Consider the following 16,047-nt stretch of genomic DNA (forward strand, 5'->3'; position numbering starts at 1 on the left):
CCGGTCCCGGTGGTGGTGGCGGCGCGATGGCTTTCGCCAGCCTCCTGGAGCACGTGGGGGGCATGGGGCGCTTCCAGGTGCTCTCGGTGCTGCTCCTGTCCCTGCCCGTGCTGATGATGGCCAGCCACAACCTTCTTCAGAACTTCACCGCCGCCACCAGCGAGCACCGGTGCCGCCCGCGCCCGGGGGCCAACGCCAGCGGCCTCGACCCCGAGGCCCTGCTGAGGGTCTGGGTGCCCCGTGGGGAGCGGTGCCGGCGCTTCGTGACGCCCCAGTGGTGGCTTTTGGAGGCCAACGGCTCGGAGCCCACCAACAGCTCCTGGCCGGAGACGGAGCCGTGCGGGGATGGTTGGAGCTACGACCGCAGCGTCTTCACCAGCACCATCATCACGGAGGTGGGATGACGATGGGGGAGTTTTGGGGGGTGTCTGGTGGGCTTTTCACCCAATTCCATGGGTGGGTCCCACCCGGAGGCACCAACAAAGGGTCTGCTGCCAACATGGCATTGACCACTCCCAACTGGAGCATCTTCCCTGCTCGACCTTCGGTGGAGATGTCAACACCAGGAAGGCTCAGGAGGGGAAGGGAGGGATGGGGAGGTGGTGGCCATCCACAAGGGGGTCACAAAGAGGTCACAAGGGGGTCACAAGGGGTCACAAGGAGGTCACAGGACCCTTGGATGGACCTTCCAACCACAGCAATGCCGGCAAGGTGGCCAAGCATTCATTGTCACCTTTCCGTTGGCCATTCATTGACCTTATTGGCCGTTTTTGGTGGGTTTGGGGTTTGGGAGGCCAGAGGGGACCCTGAGCTCTGTCCCACCCCGTGTCCTCGTCCCTCGGCAGTGGGACCTGGTGTGCAGCTCCCGGGGGCTCAAGCAGCTGGCGCAGTCGCTCTACATGGCCGGAGTCCTGGTGGGCGGCGTCTTCGGGGGGCTCTCGGACAGGTGAGGGGGTCCTGCAGGCAGGTGGGGTGGCACCAGGGGGGTCCTCTCACCTTCTCTGCCTCCTCTTCATTCCCTCCTTCTCTTTCTCTTCCTCGTCCTCTTTTTCCTCCTCGTCCCCTTTTTTTCCTCAACCCCTTCCTCTTCCTCACCTTCCTCACCTCTCTTCCCCCTCCTCACCCCTTTTTCCTCCTCTTCACCCCCTCTTCCTTCTCCTGCCCCTTTCTTCATCCTTCTTGTTTCCTCCTCCTCTTCTCTTCCTCTTCCTCCTCCCCCAGCCCCATTTCTTCATCCTCACCCCCGGCTGCTCCTCCTCCTCCTCATCCCCGCCCAGGTTCGGCCGCCGCTCGGTGCTCACCTGGTGCTACCTGCAGATGGCCGCCATGGGCACCTGCTCGTCCTTCGCGCCCACCTTCAGCGTGTACTGCCTGTTCCGCTTCCTGACGGGCATGGCCTTCTCGGGCATCGTCCTCAACAGCGTCTCCCTCTGTACGTCACCCCTGGGCGCCCACCTGGGTGGGCTCCGTGTCCCCCTCAACCTGTGGGAGCCATCTCGATGGTGTCCGTGTCCTCCAGGCACCATCCCGGGGGTCTCCATGTCCCCTGGGCACCATCCTGGTGGTCTCCATGTCCCCTGGCCGCTGTCCTGGTGGTCTCCATGTCCTCCAGACATCATCCTGGGGGTCTCCATGTTCCCTGGGCACCATCCCAGTGGTCTCCCCGTCCCCTGGGCACCACCCTCGTGGTCTCCATGTCCCCTGGGCACCATCCTGGTGGTCTCCCTGTCCCCTGGGGTCCCGGTGGGCACTCCCAGGGGGTCCCCACGTGCCGTGTCCCGCAGCTCTGGAGTGGATGCCAACGCACATGCGGGCACTGGTGGGCACCTTCATGGGCTACTGCTACACCGCCGGGCAGTTCCTGCTGGCCGGCGTCGCCTTCGCCGTCCCCGACTGGCGCCAGCTGCAGCTCGTGGTGTCCCTGCCCTTCTTTGGCTTCTTCCTCTACTCCTGGTGAGGAGGAGGAGGGATGGATGGATGGATGGATGGATGGATGGATGGATGGATGGATGGATGGATGGATGGATGGATGGATGGATGGATGGATGGATGGGTGGATGGACAGACGGATGGACGGATGGATGGATGGATGATGGATGGATGGATGGAGCTGTGGGGCCTGCACAGACATGGGGGACACGGGGCGATGACCAGAGGGACAGGGGGACGTTGCTGGTGGGATGGAGGTGGGACAGTGACCATAGCTGGGCTCCTGCCCCGTCCCCTCCCACACAGGTGGCTGACAGAGTCAGCGCGGTGGCTCGTCATGGTGGGGAGGTCCCACCAGGCCCTGCGGGAGCTCCAGAAGGTGGCCAGGATCAACGGGAAGAAGGAGGAAGGGGACAAGCTCGACATAGAAGTAAAAGGCTCCATCGGGTCCCCCAGGGTGTCCCTGGGGTGTTTTATAGGGATCTCTTGAATATCCACCCCATGGAGAGCTGTCCATCCATGGTCACTGTATCCATCACCCCTCACGCACCCCGTCCATCCATCCACTCATCATCCCAGTGACATCCATCTCCTCCATCTCCTCCATCTCCACCCATCCCATCCGTCCATGAATCCATCACCTCCATCCCGCCACCACGCTGTCCATCCATGGTCACTGTATCCATCACCCCTCACGCACCCCGTCCATCCATCCACTCATCATCCCAGTGACATCCATCTCCTCCATCTCCTCCATCTCCATCCATCCCCTCACCCATCCATGAATCCACCACCTCTATCCCACCACCACGCTGTCCATCCATGGTCACTGTATCCATCACCCCTCACGCACCCCGTCCATCCATCCACTCATCATCCCGGTGACATCCATCTCCTCCATCTCCTCCATCTCCACCCATCCCATCCGTCCATGAATCCACCACCTCCATCCCACCACCTCCATCCCACCACCCACCCATGACCCCCCTTCCCTTTTTCCACCCATCCTGCCCAGACCTGCCCAGGTACAAGAGGGTCCCCAGTGCCCCACCGCCATCCCAGAGCCCCCCCTGTCCCTGCAGACCCTGAGGTCCCACATGGAGAAGGAGATGACGTCGTCAAAGACCCGCCACACCGTGGTTGACCTGGTCCGGACGCCGGTCCTGCGCCGCATCTCCTTCTGCCTCTGCTTCGTGTGGTACGGCCGGCGGTGGAGGACACCAGTGGGTGGTTGTCCATCCCCCTCCACGTCCTTGACCTCCCCGTGCCACCCCACACCTCCTCACAGGTGACATCTTCACCTCCTCTCCCCCCTCGTGGCTCAGGTTCTCCACCAGCTTCGCCTACTACGGGCTGGCCATGGACCTGCAGAACTTTGAGTTCAACATCTACGTGATCCAGCTGATCTTCGGCGCCGTGGACATCCCGGCCAAGCTGGTGTCCATCCTCACCATCACCTACGTGGGGCGCCGCTTCACCCAGGCCGCCGCCCTCATCCTGGCCGGCTTGGCCATCCTGGCCAACGTCTTGGTGCCACGAGGTGAGACCAGGGATGGTGGCAGTGGTGTCCCCTCATCTCCAACCTCCCTGGGAGGGCCCAGACGAGCTCAACCCATTGATGGAACATCCAGGTTGCGTCATTTTAGCTTTTTATGGGGGATTTGCCCCAAATCCTGGTGTTTGGGGTCTTTTGTCAAGTGAGCTCAGCCCACGTGGGGACATTGAGGTGACTCCCAGGTGTCCATCTGTCCCGCAGAACTCCGGACACTCCGGACAGCCCTGGCGGTCTTTGGGAAAGGTTGTTTGGCCGCGTCCTTCAACTGCGTCTTCCTCTACACGGGCGAGCTCTACCCCACGGTGATCCGGTAAGGAGGGGACGTGGCTGGGTGGTCCCTCAGGTGGTGCCTCAGGTGGTCCCTCAGGTGGTGCCTCAGGTGGCCTCAGGAGCTCTGCGTGTCCCACAGGCAGACGGGCATGGGCTTGGCCAACACCATGTCGCGGCTGGGCAGCATCATGGCGCCCCTGGTGAAGATGGCGGGCGAGCTGTTCCCGGCGCTGCCCTTCGTCATCTACGGCGCCGCGCCCGTGGTCTCGGGGCTGGTGGCCGCCCTCCTGCCCGAGACACGGAACGTGGCCCTGCCCGAGACCGTGGAGGAGGTGGAGGGAAGGTGGGGCTGGAGAGAGATGAGGGGATGGATGGATGGGTGGGTGGGTGGTGGGATGGGATGGAGGGTGGGGAGGGACAGAGGTAGAGAAGATGGTTGAACGTGGGGGTGGAGGGATGGACGGATGGATGGATGGATGAATGGATGGACGGACGGACGGACGGTTGGATGGATGGATGGACGGACGGATGGATGGATGGATGGATGGATGGATGGATGGATGGATGGATGGATGGATGGATGGATGATGGATGGATGGATGGATGGATGGATGGATGGATGGATGGATGGATGGATGGATGATGGATGGATGGATGGATGGATGGATGGATGGATGGATGGATGGATGGATGATGGATGGATGGATGGATGGATGGATGGATGGATGGATGATGGATGGATGGATGGATGGATGATGGATGGATGGATGGATGGATGGATGGATGGATGGATGGATGGATGATGGATGATGGATGGATGGATGGATGATGGATGGACAGAGGGAAGAATGGAAGGATGGACGGACGCCCATCCCAGCACCACAGAAACCCCCCTGTTCCCTCCAAGCCCCTCATCCCTCCCTCCCCACCAGGACACGATCCCAGAAGGATGAATCCCGACATCTCCAGGTCCCTCTCCAGCCCACCCCATCCAGCAACTCCTCAGGGTCCCGTTAATGCCCCCGCACACCAGGGAACCCCCAAAATCCTCCTCCCTCGCTGCTCCTGATGGACGAACAAGCAGGATTGGGGGGTGGAGGAGCTCCAAACCCCCCCCAAGAGCAAAGGGACAGCAGTGACCACAAGGACCCGGCCGTCCCTTCCCTGTGGACTGGGGCGGGGGGGACGCTGGGCCCCCCCAAATCTCCACATCGAGGACGTTTCGGCCGCGCTGGAATAAAAACCAATAAAAGCAAAGCTCGAGTGCGATGCGGCCGGTGGGGGTGGGGTGGGGGTGGGGTGGGGGTGGGGTTGTTTTCCCACGGCCGCGGGGGGTCCCGCGCAGCCGGGCCGGGCCCGCCCCGAAGGAAAACACGAGAACAGCGGGAGCAGCGGGAGCAGCGGGAACAGCGGGACCCCCCCGGCCCCTCCCCCTCGGCCCGAGCTGCCGGGAATGGGCAAGGCCGGGAGACAGCGCGGGAAGGATCCGGGACCCCCAGGATCGGGGATCACGGGGATCGGGGAACCCAGGAACCAGGATTCCGGGGATTGGAGTCCCCAGGATCAAGGATCCTGAGGATCGGGGATCCCGAAATTGGGGACCCTTAGGATTGAAGATCCCAGGGATTGGGGATCCCGAGGATTGGAGATCCTGGTGTTTGGGGACCTCAGGAATTTGGGATCCTGAGGATCAGAGATCCCAGGGATTAGGGATCCTCCTGATTGGGTATCACGGGAATTGGGGACCCCAAGAATCCCCATGTCCAGGTGCCCGGGGATCCCAAGGACCCGCAGACCCTGTTCATGGACACCCCAAAGACCCAGATGCCAAGGATTCAGGTGTTTGGATCCCGGGGACACAAGATCCAGGGTGCCCTGGCATCCCAAGAGCTCAGGGATCTCCAGGACTCAGGGATCGCAAGGATCCCGAGGATCCCAAGGACCAAGGACTCCAATGCCTGAGTGTCCAGGGATCCCAGGGATCCCAGGGATCCAGACCGCCCCGGCATCCCAAAGATCCCGACATTCTGAGGGCACGGGGATGTCCCAGAAGTCCCCAGGAGCCAGAGATCCCGAGGATCCGTCCGCGTGTCCTCACACCTGGCTGGCGCCCATCCCGGTGCCCGGCTCCCCCCGTCCCCGCCACGCTCCGCTGCCCCCGCCGCCCTCCTGCCCGGGGTCCAAGGGGCTCCCACGACGCGGTTCAGAGCCCCCGGGACTTTGCCTCATCAATGATCCACCCTGGAGGGGCCCGGAGGGGGCCGGGGGTCCCATCTGCCACAGCCCGGGGGCTCCCAGGGCGAGGATGAGGATGGGCCGGGCTGGGTGCGGTGAAGGGGCAGCCCCGGGGTGGCCCGGGTGGGCCCGGTGTGGTCGGCACCGGCGTTTCCGGCCCGGGAGCGTCTCCAGCGATCCATGGCGGGGTCCGGAGTCAAACGTTAACCGGGACCGGGGCGGCCTTAAATAGGAGCGGGGCCAGGCCGGGGGCAGGGCAGGGCCATGGGGTGGTAGCGGCCGCCGAGGGCTCCGGATCTGGTGCTGGGAGAGGCCAGGAGTGACCGGGAGTGCCCAGACAGGTGAGTGATCAATACCGAGATCAATGGGTCACGGAGAGCCCGGCGAGGCCAGGAGAGAGATCAAAGATCAATAGATGGATCGGTGGAGAGGAGGGCTGATCAATAGAGAGATTATGGGTCAGAAGGTTGGTCAATAGGGAGATTGAAATAAATAAATCAGCAAATAGAGGGGTTAAAGGTCAATAAATCAATCAAAAGAGCAATTAAAGGTCAATAAATCAATCAATAGGAAGATTACAGGCCAAGAGATCAATACAGAGGTTAAGATTGATCATTGATCAGTAGATTATAAATCAATAACTGGATCATTAGAAGGATTGATGGAGAAGAAGAGCATTATTCTGATTGGTCGATTATGGTTCAATAGATTCGTCAATATAAAAATAGAGACCATTATATGATCAATTAACAGATTAGAGATCAATTTATTGGTACTAGAGATACACAGACTAACAGATGGATCAATAGAGATCCCCCCAGATTAATAGATTGATTGATCATGCCATCAATAGATTAATAGATCAATCAATAGTTCAATAGATCCATAACAGAAACATATGGATCAATAATGCGTAAAGAGATCATGGACAAATTATGATCAACCTATTATAGATAAGGGGAGTCTAGTGATCAATAATTTATCAATACAGAAAGAACTCGCTGCATTGATTGGCAATTGATAAATCAATCAAAAGGTTGATTATCAGCAGAAAATCGATTTGTTGGTAGGCTAAGGATCAATAAACGGGCAGAGAGAGCAGAGAGATCCATTGATCCATGGATTGATCGATTGACCGGGGGATGAAGGAGGGGCCGGGGGGGGCGGGGCTGAGAGAGGGGCGGCCGGAGGGACAGAGGGACGGCCGGACGGACAGAGGGACGGCCGGAGAGCCCGGACAGTCCCGAGAGTCCGAGCCGGAGCCGGGAGCGGCCGAGAGAGGAGGAGGAGGAGGAGGAGGAGGAGGAGGAGGAGGAAGAGGAGGAAGAGGAGAACAGGTGGGGATCGATTGATCGTGAGGGATCTGAGGGATCAGTGGGACGGGGGAGAGAGGATTGATGGATTGATTAATAGATTGATTAATAGATTGATTAATAGATTGATTAATTGGGAAGGGATGAGGGGGAGCTGAGAGCAAGAAATGATCAGTGATTGATTGATTGATTGATTGATTGATTGATAAAGTGAGAGTGACGGCGATAGGTGGATTGAGGAATAGATAATAGATCAACACATTGATAGATCAGAGACACAGATTGATTGATCTATCAACAGACAGATCAATAGAGATCAATAGATTGATTGGTCAGCAGGTTGATCAATCAGGCTGATAGATAAATCCACTGATCAAGGGATGGATCAATCTGTTAACACATCAGTTGATCCATCTGATAGACCAATAAATTGATTGATTGATTGATTGATTGAGCAATCAATAGGTGATCAATAGAGGGTCCTTGTGCCATTCTGGGGACTGTCCACTCTCGTCCATCCACCCTCGGCCACTCTGTGTCCTTCCTCCACCCCTGGGGCCAACCCTCATCCTCCTCCCTCCCCCCCTTGGTCACCCCTTGGTCACCCCTTGGTCACCCCTTGGTCACCCCTCCGCTGACCACCCAAACCATCCCTGACCTCTCCTGACCCCTCCTTTGGTCCATCCCTGGGTCTGTCCATCCCCTGACCACCCTTTGGCCATTCCTGACCACCCTTTGGCCATTCCCTGACCACCCTTTGGCCATTCCCTGACCACCCTTTGGCCATCCCTGACCACTCTTTGACCATTCCTTGACCACCCTTTTGACCATTCCCTGACCATGCCTTTTGACCATTCCCATTCCCTGACCACCCTTTTGACCATTCCTTGACCACTCTTTGACCATTCCTTGACCACCCTTTGGCCATCCCTGACCACCCTTTTGACCATTCCTTGACCACCCTTTGGCCATTCCCTGACCACCCTTTGGCCCTTCCTTGTCCTTTCCTCCTCTTCCCCTCCACAGCTGACCAGGCCCCTGTCCAGCTCCGTCCCCCTCCGGCCATGTCCTTCGTGGAGCTGCTGTCCCGCCTGGGTGGCATGGGCCGCTTCCAGGTGACCTACGTGGCCGCGCTGGCCGTGCCCCTGCTCATGCTGGCCAGCCACAACCTCCTGCAGAACTTCACCGCCGGCATCCCCGAGCACCACTGCCGGCCCCGGCCCGCGGCCAACGCCACCGAGGTGCCCCTGGTGGTGTCCATCCCCTGGGACGGCCACCGCCGGCCGCAGAGCTGCCGCCGCTACGTGGAGCCCCAGTGGCACCTCCTGGACGTCAACGGCTCAGCCAACGGCACCGAGGCGGCCACCGAGCCGTGCCACGACGGCTGGACCTACCTGGACGGCATCTTCAGCGACACCATCGTCACCGAGGTCAGGGAGGGGGACACCACGGGGTCCCTCAGGGCCGGGGATGCTGGTGTGCCTCTGGTGGCCCCATGGTGACCCTGTCGTGTCCTCATGATGACCCTGGTGGTGTCCCTGTGGTGACCCCCATGATGACCCCCATGGTGACCACATGGTGACCCTGGTGGTGTCCCTGGTGGTGACCCCCATGATGATCCCCATGGTGACCCTGGTGGTGTCCCTGTGGTGACCCTGGTGGTGTCCCTGGTGGTGACCCCCATGATGATCCCCATGGTGACCACATGGTGACCCTGGTGGTGTCCCTGGTGGTGACCCCCATGATGATCCCCATGGTGACCCTGTGGTGTCCCCATGGTGTCCCTGTGGTGACCCCCATGGTGACCCCCATGGTGACCCCCATGGTGACCCCCATGGTGACCCCGTGTCCCCTCCCGGTGGCAGTGGGACCTGGTGTGTGACTCCAAGAAGCTGAGGCAGGTGGCCCAGTCCATCTACATGGCCGGGATCCTGCTGGGCTCCACCCTCTTCGGGATCCTCTCCGACAAGTGCGTTGGACTGGGAGGAACTGGGAGGGACTGGGAGGAACTGGGAGGAATTGGGAGGAACTGGGAGGAACTGGGAAGGGGAAGAGGGGTGTGGTGCTCTCTGCTCCCTCTGGGCCCCACTGTCCTGGTGTCCCCATGGTTCCCCTCTGTCCCCACGTCACTCCCAGTGCTCCCAGTGCCCATATTCTTCATCCCAGTGTTCCCAGTGCCTTGTGTGCCCATCCCAGTGCCCACATCCCCAACCCAGCATCTCCAGAACCCAGGATTGTCCCATCCCAGTACCTCCAGTTCCCCACGTCCCCCATCCCAGTGCTCCCAGTGCTCCCAGCGCTGCCGTGTCCCTGCAGGTTCGGGCGCCGGGCGCTGCTCACCTGGTGTTACCTGCAGCTGGGGGCCACGGGGGTGGGCACGGCGGCCGCCCCCTCCCTCCTGGTGTACTGCGTGTGCCGCTTCCTGACCGGGCTGGCCATGGCCGGCGTGTCCCTCAACTCCGCCTCCCTCTGTGAGACTCCGCCCCGGGGACCCCCAGACCAGGGACCCCCAAACCAGGGAGGGACCCCCAGCCCAGGGAGGGACCCCCAAACCAGGGAGGGACCCCCAGCCCAGGGAGGGACCCCCAAACCAGGGAGGGGCCCACACATCCGCCCCAAAACCCAATGACCCATGGGAGGGTCCCAACCCCACCTCATTAACCCAACCCCAACCCCATTGACCCAAACCCATCCCACTGACCCGACCCAACCCCACTGACCCAACGCCACCACCCCATTGACCCTTGGGAGGGTTGTGGCCCCAAACCCATCCTACAGACCCAACCCCAACCCCACTGACCCAACCCAACCACATTGACCCAACCCAACTGCATTGACCCCACCCCACTCCACTGACCCAACCCAACCCCATTGACCCAATCCCACTGACCCAACCCCACTCCACTGACCCATACCAACCCCACTGACCCAACCCCATTGACCCAATCCCACTGACCCAACCCAACCACATTGACCCAACCCAACTGCATTGACCCCACCCCACTCCACTGACCCAACCCAACCCCATTGACCCAATCCCACTGACCCAACCCAACGCCATTGACCCAACCCCACTCCACTGACCCATACCAACCCCACTGACCCAACCCCATTGACCCAATCCCACTGACCCAACCCCACCCCACTGACCCCACCCCACTGACCCATGAGGAACCCAAGCCCCAAGCCCACCCAGGCCCCCCCGGGCCAGCCCCTGACCCCGCGGCCGTGCCCAGGCATGGAGTGGATCCCGACGGAGGCGCGGGCCGTGGTGGGCACCATCAATGGCTACTGCTACACCCTGGGCCAGTTCGTGCTGGCGGCCGCAGCCTTCGGGCTCCCGCGCTGGCGGCAGCTCCAGCTCGCCGTGTCCCTGCCCTTCTTCGTCTTCTTCTTCTACTCCTGGTAAGGGACCCCCTGGTGTCCATCCCCATTGTCCACCCCCAGTGTCCACCCCCAGTGTCCACCCCCAGTGTCCACCCCCAGTGTCCATCCCCAGTGTCCATCTCCAGTGTCCATCTCCTGTGTCCATTCTTGGTGTCCATCCCCAGTGTCCACCCCCAGTGTCCATCACCAATGTCCACCCCTGGTGTCCATCCCCAGTGTCCATCCCTGGTGTCCACCCACAGTGTCCACCCCCCGTTTCCACCCCCATTGTCCATCCCTGTCCCCCCCAGTTTGGGGTCCTTTGGGGGCGGTGGGCTCCGGGGGATGTTCAGGACCCCCAGTGTCACCTGTCCCCCAGGCTGTACGTGGAGTCCGCGCGCTGGCAGGTGACCTCGGGCAGGCCCGACCTGGCCCTGCGGGGGCTCCGCAAGGTCGCGAGGGTCAACGGCAGGAAGGAGGAGGGGGACAAGCTCAGCGAGGAGGTGGGGAGGGGTCTGGGGGTCGCCCAGATCCCTCTGAACCCCCAAATCCCCTGATTTGATCTGCCCCTAAATCCCCCCAGTTCGCCGGTCCCTTCCCCTCCATCCCTGTCCCGCCCTGATCTTGGGGGATCCCCCAAATCCTCCCCTGTTCTCCCATCGATCCCCCCATTCCCTCTCTCCTCGACCCCAAACCCCCCCCAGGCCCCTTGGATCCCCCCCAGATCCCTCGGAACCCCCCGGGTCCCTCTGATCCCACCCCAGACCCCTCCAGATCATCAGAATCCCCCCTTAGACCCCTTGAATCCCCCCAAGCCCCCTGGATTCCCCTCCCCAGCCCCCTGGAGTCCTCCCCAGGGTGGATCCCCCAGATCCAGGGCAGATCCCTGGGCATATCCTGGGGCAGATCCCGGGGTAGATCCCGGGGCAGATCCCGGGGCAGATCCCAGGGCGTATCCCGGGGCAGATCCCGGGGTAGATCCCAGGGCAGATCCCGGGGCAGATCTCAGGGCGTATCCTGGGGCGGATCCCGGGGTAGATCCCAGGGCAGATCTCGGGGCAGATCTCAGGGTGGATCCTGGGGCGGATCCCGGGGTAGATCCTGGGGCGGATCCCGGGGCAGATCCCAGGGCGGATCCCGCGTTCTCCCCCGCAGGCCCTGCGGGCTCTGGTGCGCCAGGAGCCGCCGCTGCCAGGCGGGGCCGTGGCCGCGCTCGTCCGCACCCCCGGCATGAGGATGGTGTCGTGCGGGGTCTCCTTCGTCTGGTGAGTCCCGGCAAAAAACTCTTTTTTTTTGGTAAAAAAACACTGTTTGGGGGGAAAAAACCTATTTGGGGCGGAAACTCCACATTTCGGGGAAATAACTCATCAAATTTTGGGCAAAAATCCCTGATTTTGGATGCGTAAAACCACCTTTAGAGGGAAAAATGCCCCCACCTTTTGGGGCAATTTTTTGGGGAAACTTCACGTGTTGGGGAAAAACATCTTTTTGGGGAAAAAAACATCTATGGGGAAAAATCCCCACGTTTATTGGGGAAAAAACCTCATGCTTTTGGGCAAGAAATACCTTTGGGGGACACAACTTGTGTCCACCTTTTGGGGTAAAATCCCCATATTTTTGGGAAAAATTCACACTTTTTGGGTCAAACCTACAACTTTTGGGGCAAAAAATCATCTCTTGGGACCAAGGCACACTTTAGGGCCAACCTCGATCTTTTGGGACAATCTCCATCTTTTGGCACAACCTCCAATTTTTGGGGACAACTCCATCTTTAGGGCAAACCTCCATCTTTTGGGACAACTTCAATTTTTTGGGACAACTTCAATTTTTTGGGACAACCTCCATCTTTTGGGACAACCTCCATCTTTGCACTCCCAGCCACTCAATGTTGGGTGGTTTTGGTGCTGATTTTTTGGATTTTGGTGCAGGTTCTCCACCAGCTTCGCCTACTATGGGTTGGCCATGGACCTGCAGGGCTTCGGCTTCAACGTGTACCTGAGCCAGCTGGTGTTCGGCGCCGTGGACATCCCGGCCAAGCTCCTGTCCGTGCTGGTCATCTCCTGCCTCGGCCGGCGCCTGGCCCAGGGCGGCTCCCTGGCGCTCGCCGGGCTCTGCATCCTGGCCAACATCTTCGTGCCCAGCGGTGGGAGCGGCCACCGGGAGCGATGGGATGGGATGGGATGGGATTGGGACAGGGAGGGACACGGGGCAGGGATGGAGGAGAACGGGGTGGAGGAGAATGGGGTGGAGGAGAAGAGGGTGGAGGACAATGGGATGGAGGACAATGGGATGGAGGACAATGGGATGGAGAAGAATGGGATGGAAGGTTTGAGAATGCAGGGATGGAGGAGAACGGAATAGAGAACAATGGGATGGAGGACAATGGGATGGAGGACAATGGGATGGAGGGATGATGAAGGACCATCAGTGGGATGAAGGGTCATTGACGAATGGTCACCGGAGGGGTGAAGGGTCATCAGGGGGCGCAAGGTCACCATAGGGGTGAAGGATGACCGGTGGGTGGACACTGAGGAGCCGAGGCTGATGTGTCCGCAGAGCTGCCGACGCTGCGCATGGCCTTCGCCGTGGTGGGGAAGGGCGCCTTGGCCGCCTCCTTCAACTGCGCCTACATCTTCACCGGGGAGCTCTTCCCCACCGTCATCAGGTGGGTGGGGCCACCCAGCCCCGCCCCCACCCAGCCAGGCACCGGCCACGTGCCAACCCCACCTTCCATCAACCCAACCAATCATCAACCCAACCACTCATTAACGCAACCACTCGTTAACCCAGCAAGTCATCAACCCAACCACTCATTAACGCAACCACTCATTAATGCAACCATTCATTAATGCAACCACTTGTTAACCCAACCACTCGTTAACCCAATCATCCATCAACCCAACCACTCGTTAACCCAACCACTCGTTAACCCAACCAACCATCAACCCAACCATTGGCCACTCCATCCATCCATCCATCCATCCATCCATCCATCCATCCATCCATCCATCCATCCATCCATCCATCCATCCATCCATCCCTCCATCCATCCATGAATGCCTCCACCCCTTGTCCATCCCTCTGTCACCCCTTGTCCATCCCTCTGTCCACCCCTGTGTCCATCCGTCCATCCCTCCGCAGGCAGACGGGGATGGGCCTGGGGGGCACCATGGCTCGCGTGGGCAGCATGGTGGCCCCCCTGGTGCGGATGCTGGCCGACGTCACCCCGGTGCTGCCCCTGGTCATCTACGGCGCCGCGCCCATCGTCTCGGCCATCGCCACCTGCTTCCTGCCCGAGACCCGCAACGCGCCCCTGCCCGAGACCGTCAAGGACGTGGAGAGGAGGTGAGGACACCCCAAACCCCCCCGAGACCCTTCCCTGGGGGGAACGCCCCTGTTTGGGGTGGGGTTGGTTCTTGGAGGAACCCAGGAGCTTTGGGGATGGAAAGGGATGGAGAAGGATTGGGCTGAGATGGAGGTTTTGGGGTTGGGATGGAGGTTTTGGCATTGGAATTAAGGTTTTGGGGTTGGGTTGGGTTGAAGGTTTGGGGTTGGGATGAAGGTTTTGGAGTTGGGATGAAGATTTTGGGTTGGGTTGGAGGTTTGGGGTTGGGTTGGAGGTTTTGGAGTTGGGTTGGAGGTTTTGGGTTGGGATGAAGGTTTTGGGGTTGGGATGAAGGTTTTGGGTTAAGATGGAGGTTTTGGGGTTGGGATGAAATTTTGGGGTTGGGATGAAATTTTGGGGTTGGGATGAAGGTTTTGGGTTGGGATGGAGGTTTTGGGTTGGGTTGGAGGTTTTGGGTTAAGATGGAGGTTTTGGGTTGGGTTGGAGGTTTTGGGGTTGGGATGAAGGTTTTGGGTTGGGTTAAGATGGAGGTTTTGGGTTGGGATGAAGGTTTTGGGTTAAGATGGAGGTTTTGGGGTTGGGATGAAATTTTGGGGTTGGGATGAAATTTTGGGGTTGGGATGAAGGCTTTGGGTTGGGTTGGAGGTTTGGGGTTGGGTTGGAGGTTTTGGGGTTGGGTTGGACGCTTTGGGGCCAGGAAGGGTTGACACTTTTAGCAAGACCTGAACATTTTGGGGAGAACCTTGAAGGTTTTGGGAAGGGTTGAAAGTTCTGGGATCGGGAAGGACGAAAATTCCGTGGATTTTGGGGATTCTTGGGAGCTTTTGGGGTCCCTCCAGGGCGGGTCACCTCGAGGACGACGACGTCGCCGTCCCCCTGAGCAGCACCAAGAGCCAGGACGGCGCCTGAGGGGGGGATTTGGGACCCCCGGGGGGATTTTGGGGCCGGGACCCCCCTGGAATCGCCCCCAGCCCCTCCCCCCCCCGGGTTATTTATTCAAATTCAATCCCAATAAAATCTCGTGGGAATTTCGGGATCCGGCTCCGCCCGCGGACGTTCTGGGGGGGGCCGAGGGATTTGGGGGCGTCCCCATCCCCAAAGGGGGCTCAGACATCAGGGACCCCCCCTCCCCGAGCTCGTTAACGAGCGTTAATTGGAATTCCCGCAGCTCGGCGGCCTTTGCCCCAATTCCGGCGATTTGGCTGCAAAATAAATCTGGGAACGGGATTAATTCGCATTTCCAGGCAGGGGAAAAAACCTAAACGGGGCAGATTTAACCCCAAAAAAAAGGGCAGAACAACCTCAGCACAGGCCCTTGGAAAAGTCAGATCCCAATCCCAAAATTGGGATTTTTAACACCAAAAAAAAAGGGCAGCACAACCTCAGGATGGGCCCTTGGAAAAGCCACATCCCAATCCCAAAACTGGGATTTTTCACCCCAAAAACCAGGCAGCACCCCCTCAATCTCAGCCCTCAGAGAAGCCACATCCCATGCCCCCCAAACTGGGCATTTTTTACCCCAAATCCAGGAACCCACCAGCCCCAAAATCCTCAATTTTTGCCCCAAATCCACATTGCGCTCTCAAATCCCAATTTTTGCCCCAAAATCCCAAATTTTTTACCCCCAATCCCACCTTTTTCCCCCCAAATTTCCCCCCAAACTTTGTTTTTTCCCCAACCCCTCCCATTTTGCCCAAAAAACCCCACTCACTCCATTTTTTTGTGGTTTTTATTACGAAAAATGAGCATTTTGAGCCGTTTTGGTGTCGTTTCGCTCGTTCCCGGATAAGACACAACCGTGAAGCTTCGCCCAGGGGAGTTTTGGGGTGAATCCCCCTGGTTTTGGGACATTTCCATGTCCCCACCCCCGGCAGGGCATGAAAAAGGGGGAAAAAAATCCCATTTTGAACCAAAACGCCGTCGATTCCCCCCAAAATCGTGCTCGGGACGGGGAGGAGAGAAACCACCGGGATGAGGCCTCGGGTGCGGAATTTTGGGGGGGATTTCAGGGATTTGGGTCAATTTTGAGCACT

General features: G+C 59.5%; 2 protein-coding genes across 2 annotated transcripts; both read left to right on the plus strand.

Moving 5' to 3' along the window:
* Positions 1-26: 26 nt before the first annotated feature.
* Positions 27-4,848, plus strand: SLC22A6 (solute carrier family 22 member 6). Its single transcript, XM_066570664.1, has 10 exons — positions 27-395; positions 846-946; positions 1,278-1,432; positions 1,785-1,953; positions 2,236-2,359; positions 3,012-3,127; positions 3,255-3,469; positions 3,686-3,794; positions 3,894-4,097; positions 4,687-4,848. Exons 1-10 carry the CDS (start codon positions 27-29, stop codon positions 4,769-4,771), a joined length of 1,647 nt encoding a protein of 548 aa, XP_066426761.1. The 3' UTR covers positions 4,772-4,848.
* A 3,518-nt stretch (positions 4,849-8,366) lies between these two features.
* LOC136570183 (solute carrier family 22 member 6-like) lies at positions 8,367-14,988 on the plus strand. The gene is made up of 10 exons (XM_066570663.1): positions 8,367-8,732; positions 9,168-9,271; positions 9,619-9,773; positions 10,539-10,707; positions 11,048-11,171; positions 11,824-11,933; positions 12,597-12,811; positions 13,225-13,333; positions 13,810-14,013; positions 14,854-14,988. Exons 1-10 carry the CDS (start codon positions 8,367-8,369, stop codon positions 14,921-14,923), a joined length of 1,626 nt encoding a protein of 541 aa, XP_066426760.1. The 3' UTR covers positions 14,924-14,988.
* The last annotated feature ends 1,059 nt before the right edge of the window (positions 14,989-16,047 follow it).

Source organism: Molothrus aeneus, unplaced genomic scaffold (assembly GCF_037042795.1).
Source record: "Molothrus aeneus isolate 106 unplaced genomic scaffold, BPBGC_Maene_1.0 scaffold_30, whole genome shotgun sequence".
NCBI classification, from domain to species: domain Eukaryota; kingdom Metazoa; phylum Chordata; class Aves; order Passeriformes; family Icteridae; genus Molothrus; species Molothrus aeneus.

Coding starts and splice junctions, on each gene's coding strand:
- SLC22A6 (XM_066570664.1), top strand. CDS start 27: ATGGCTTTCGCCAGCCTCCTGGAGCACGTGGGGGGCATGGGGCGCTTC. Junction 396..845: donor CCAGCACCATCATCACGGAG/GTGGGATGACGA, acceptor GTCCCTCGGCAG/TGGGACCTGGTGTGCAGCTC. Junction 4,098..4,686: donor GTGGAGGAGGTGGAGGGAAG/GTGGGGCTGGAG, acceptor CCTCCCCACCAG/GACACGATCCCAGAAGGATG.
- LOC136570183 (XM_066570663.1), top strand. CDS start 8,367: ATGTCCTTCGTGGAGCTGCTGTCCCGCCTGGGTGGCATGGGCCGCTTC. Junction 9,774..10,538: donor CCTCAACTCCGCCTCCCTCT/GTGAGACTCCGC, acceptor GGCCGTGCCCAG/GCATGGAGTGGATCCCGACG. Junction 11,172..11,823: donor GGGACAAGCTCAGCGAGGAG/GTGGGGAGGGGT, acceptor TCTCCCCCGCAG/GCCCTGCGGGCTCTGGTGCG.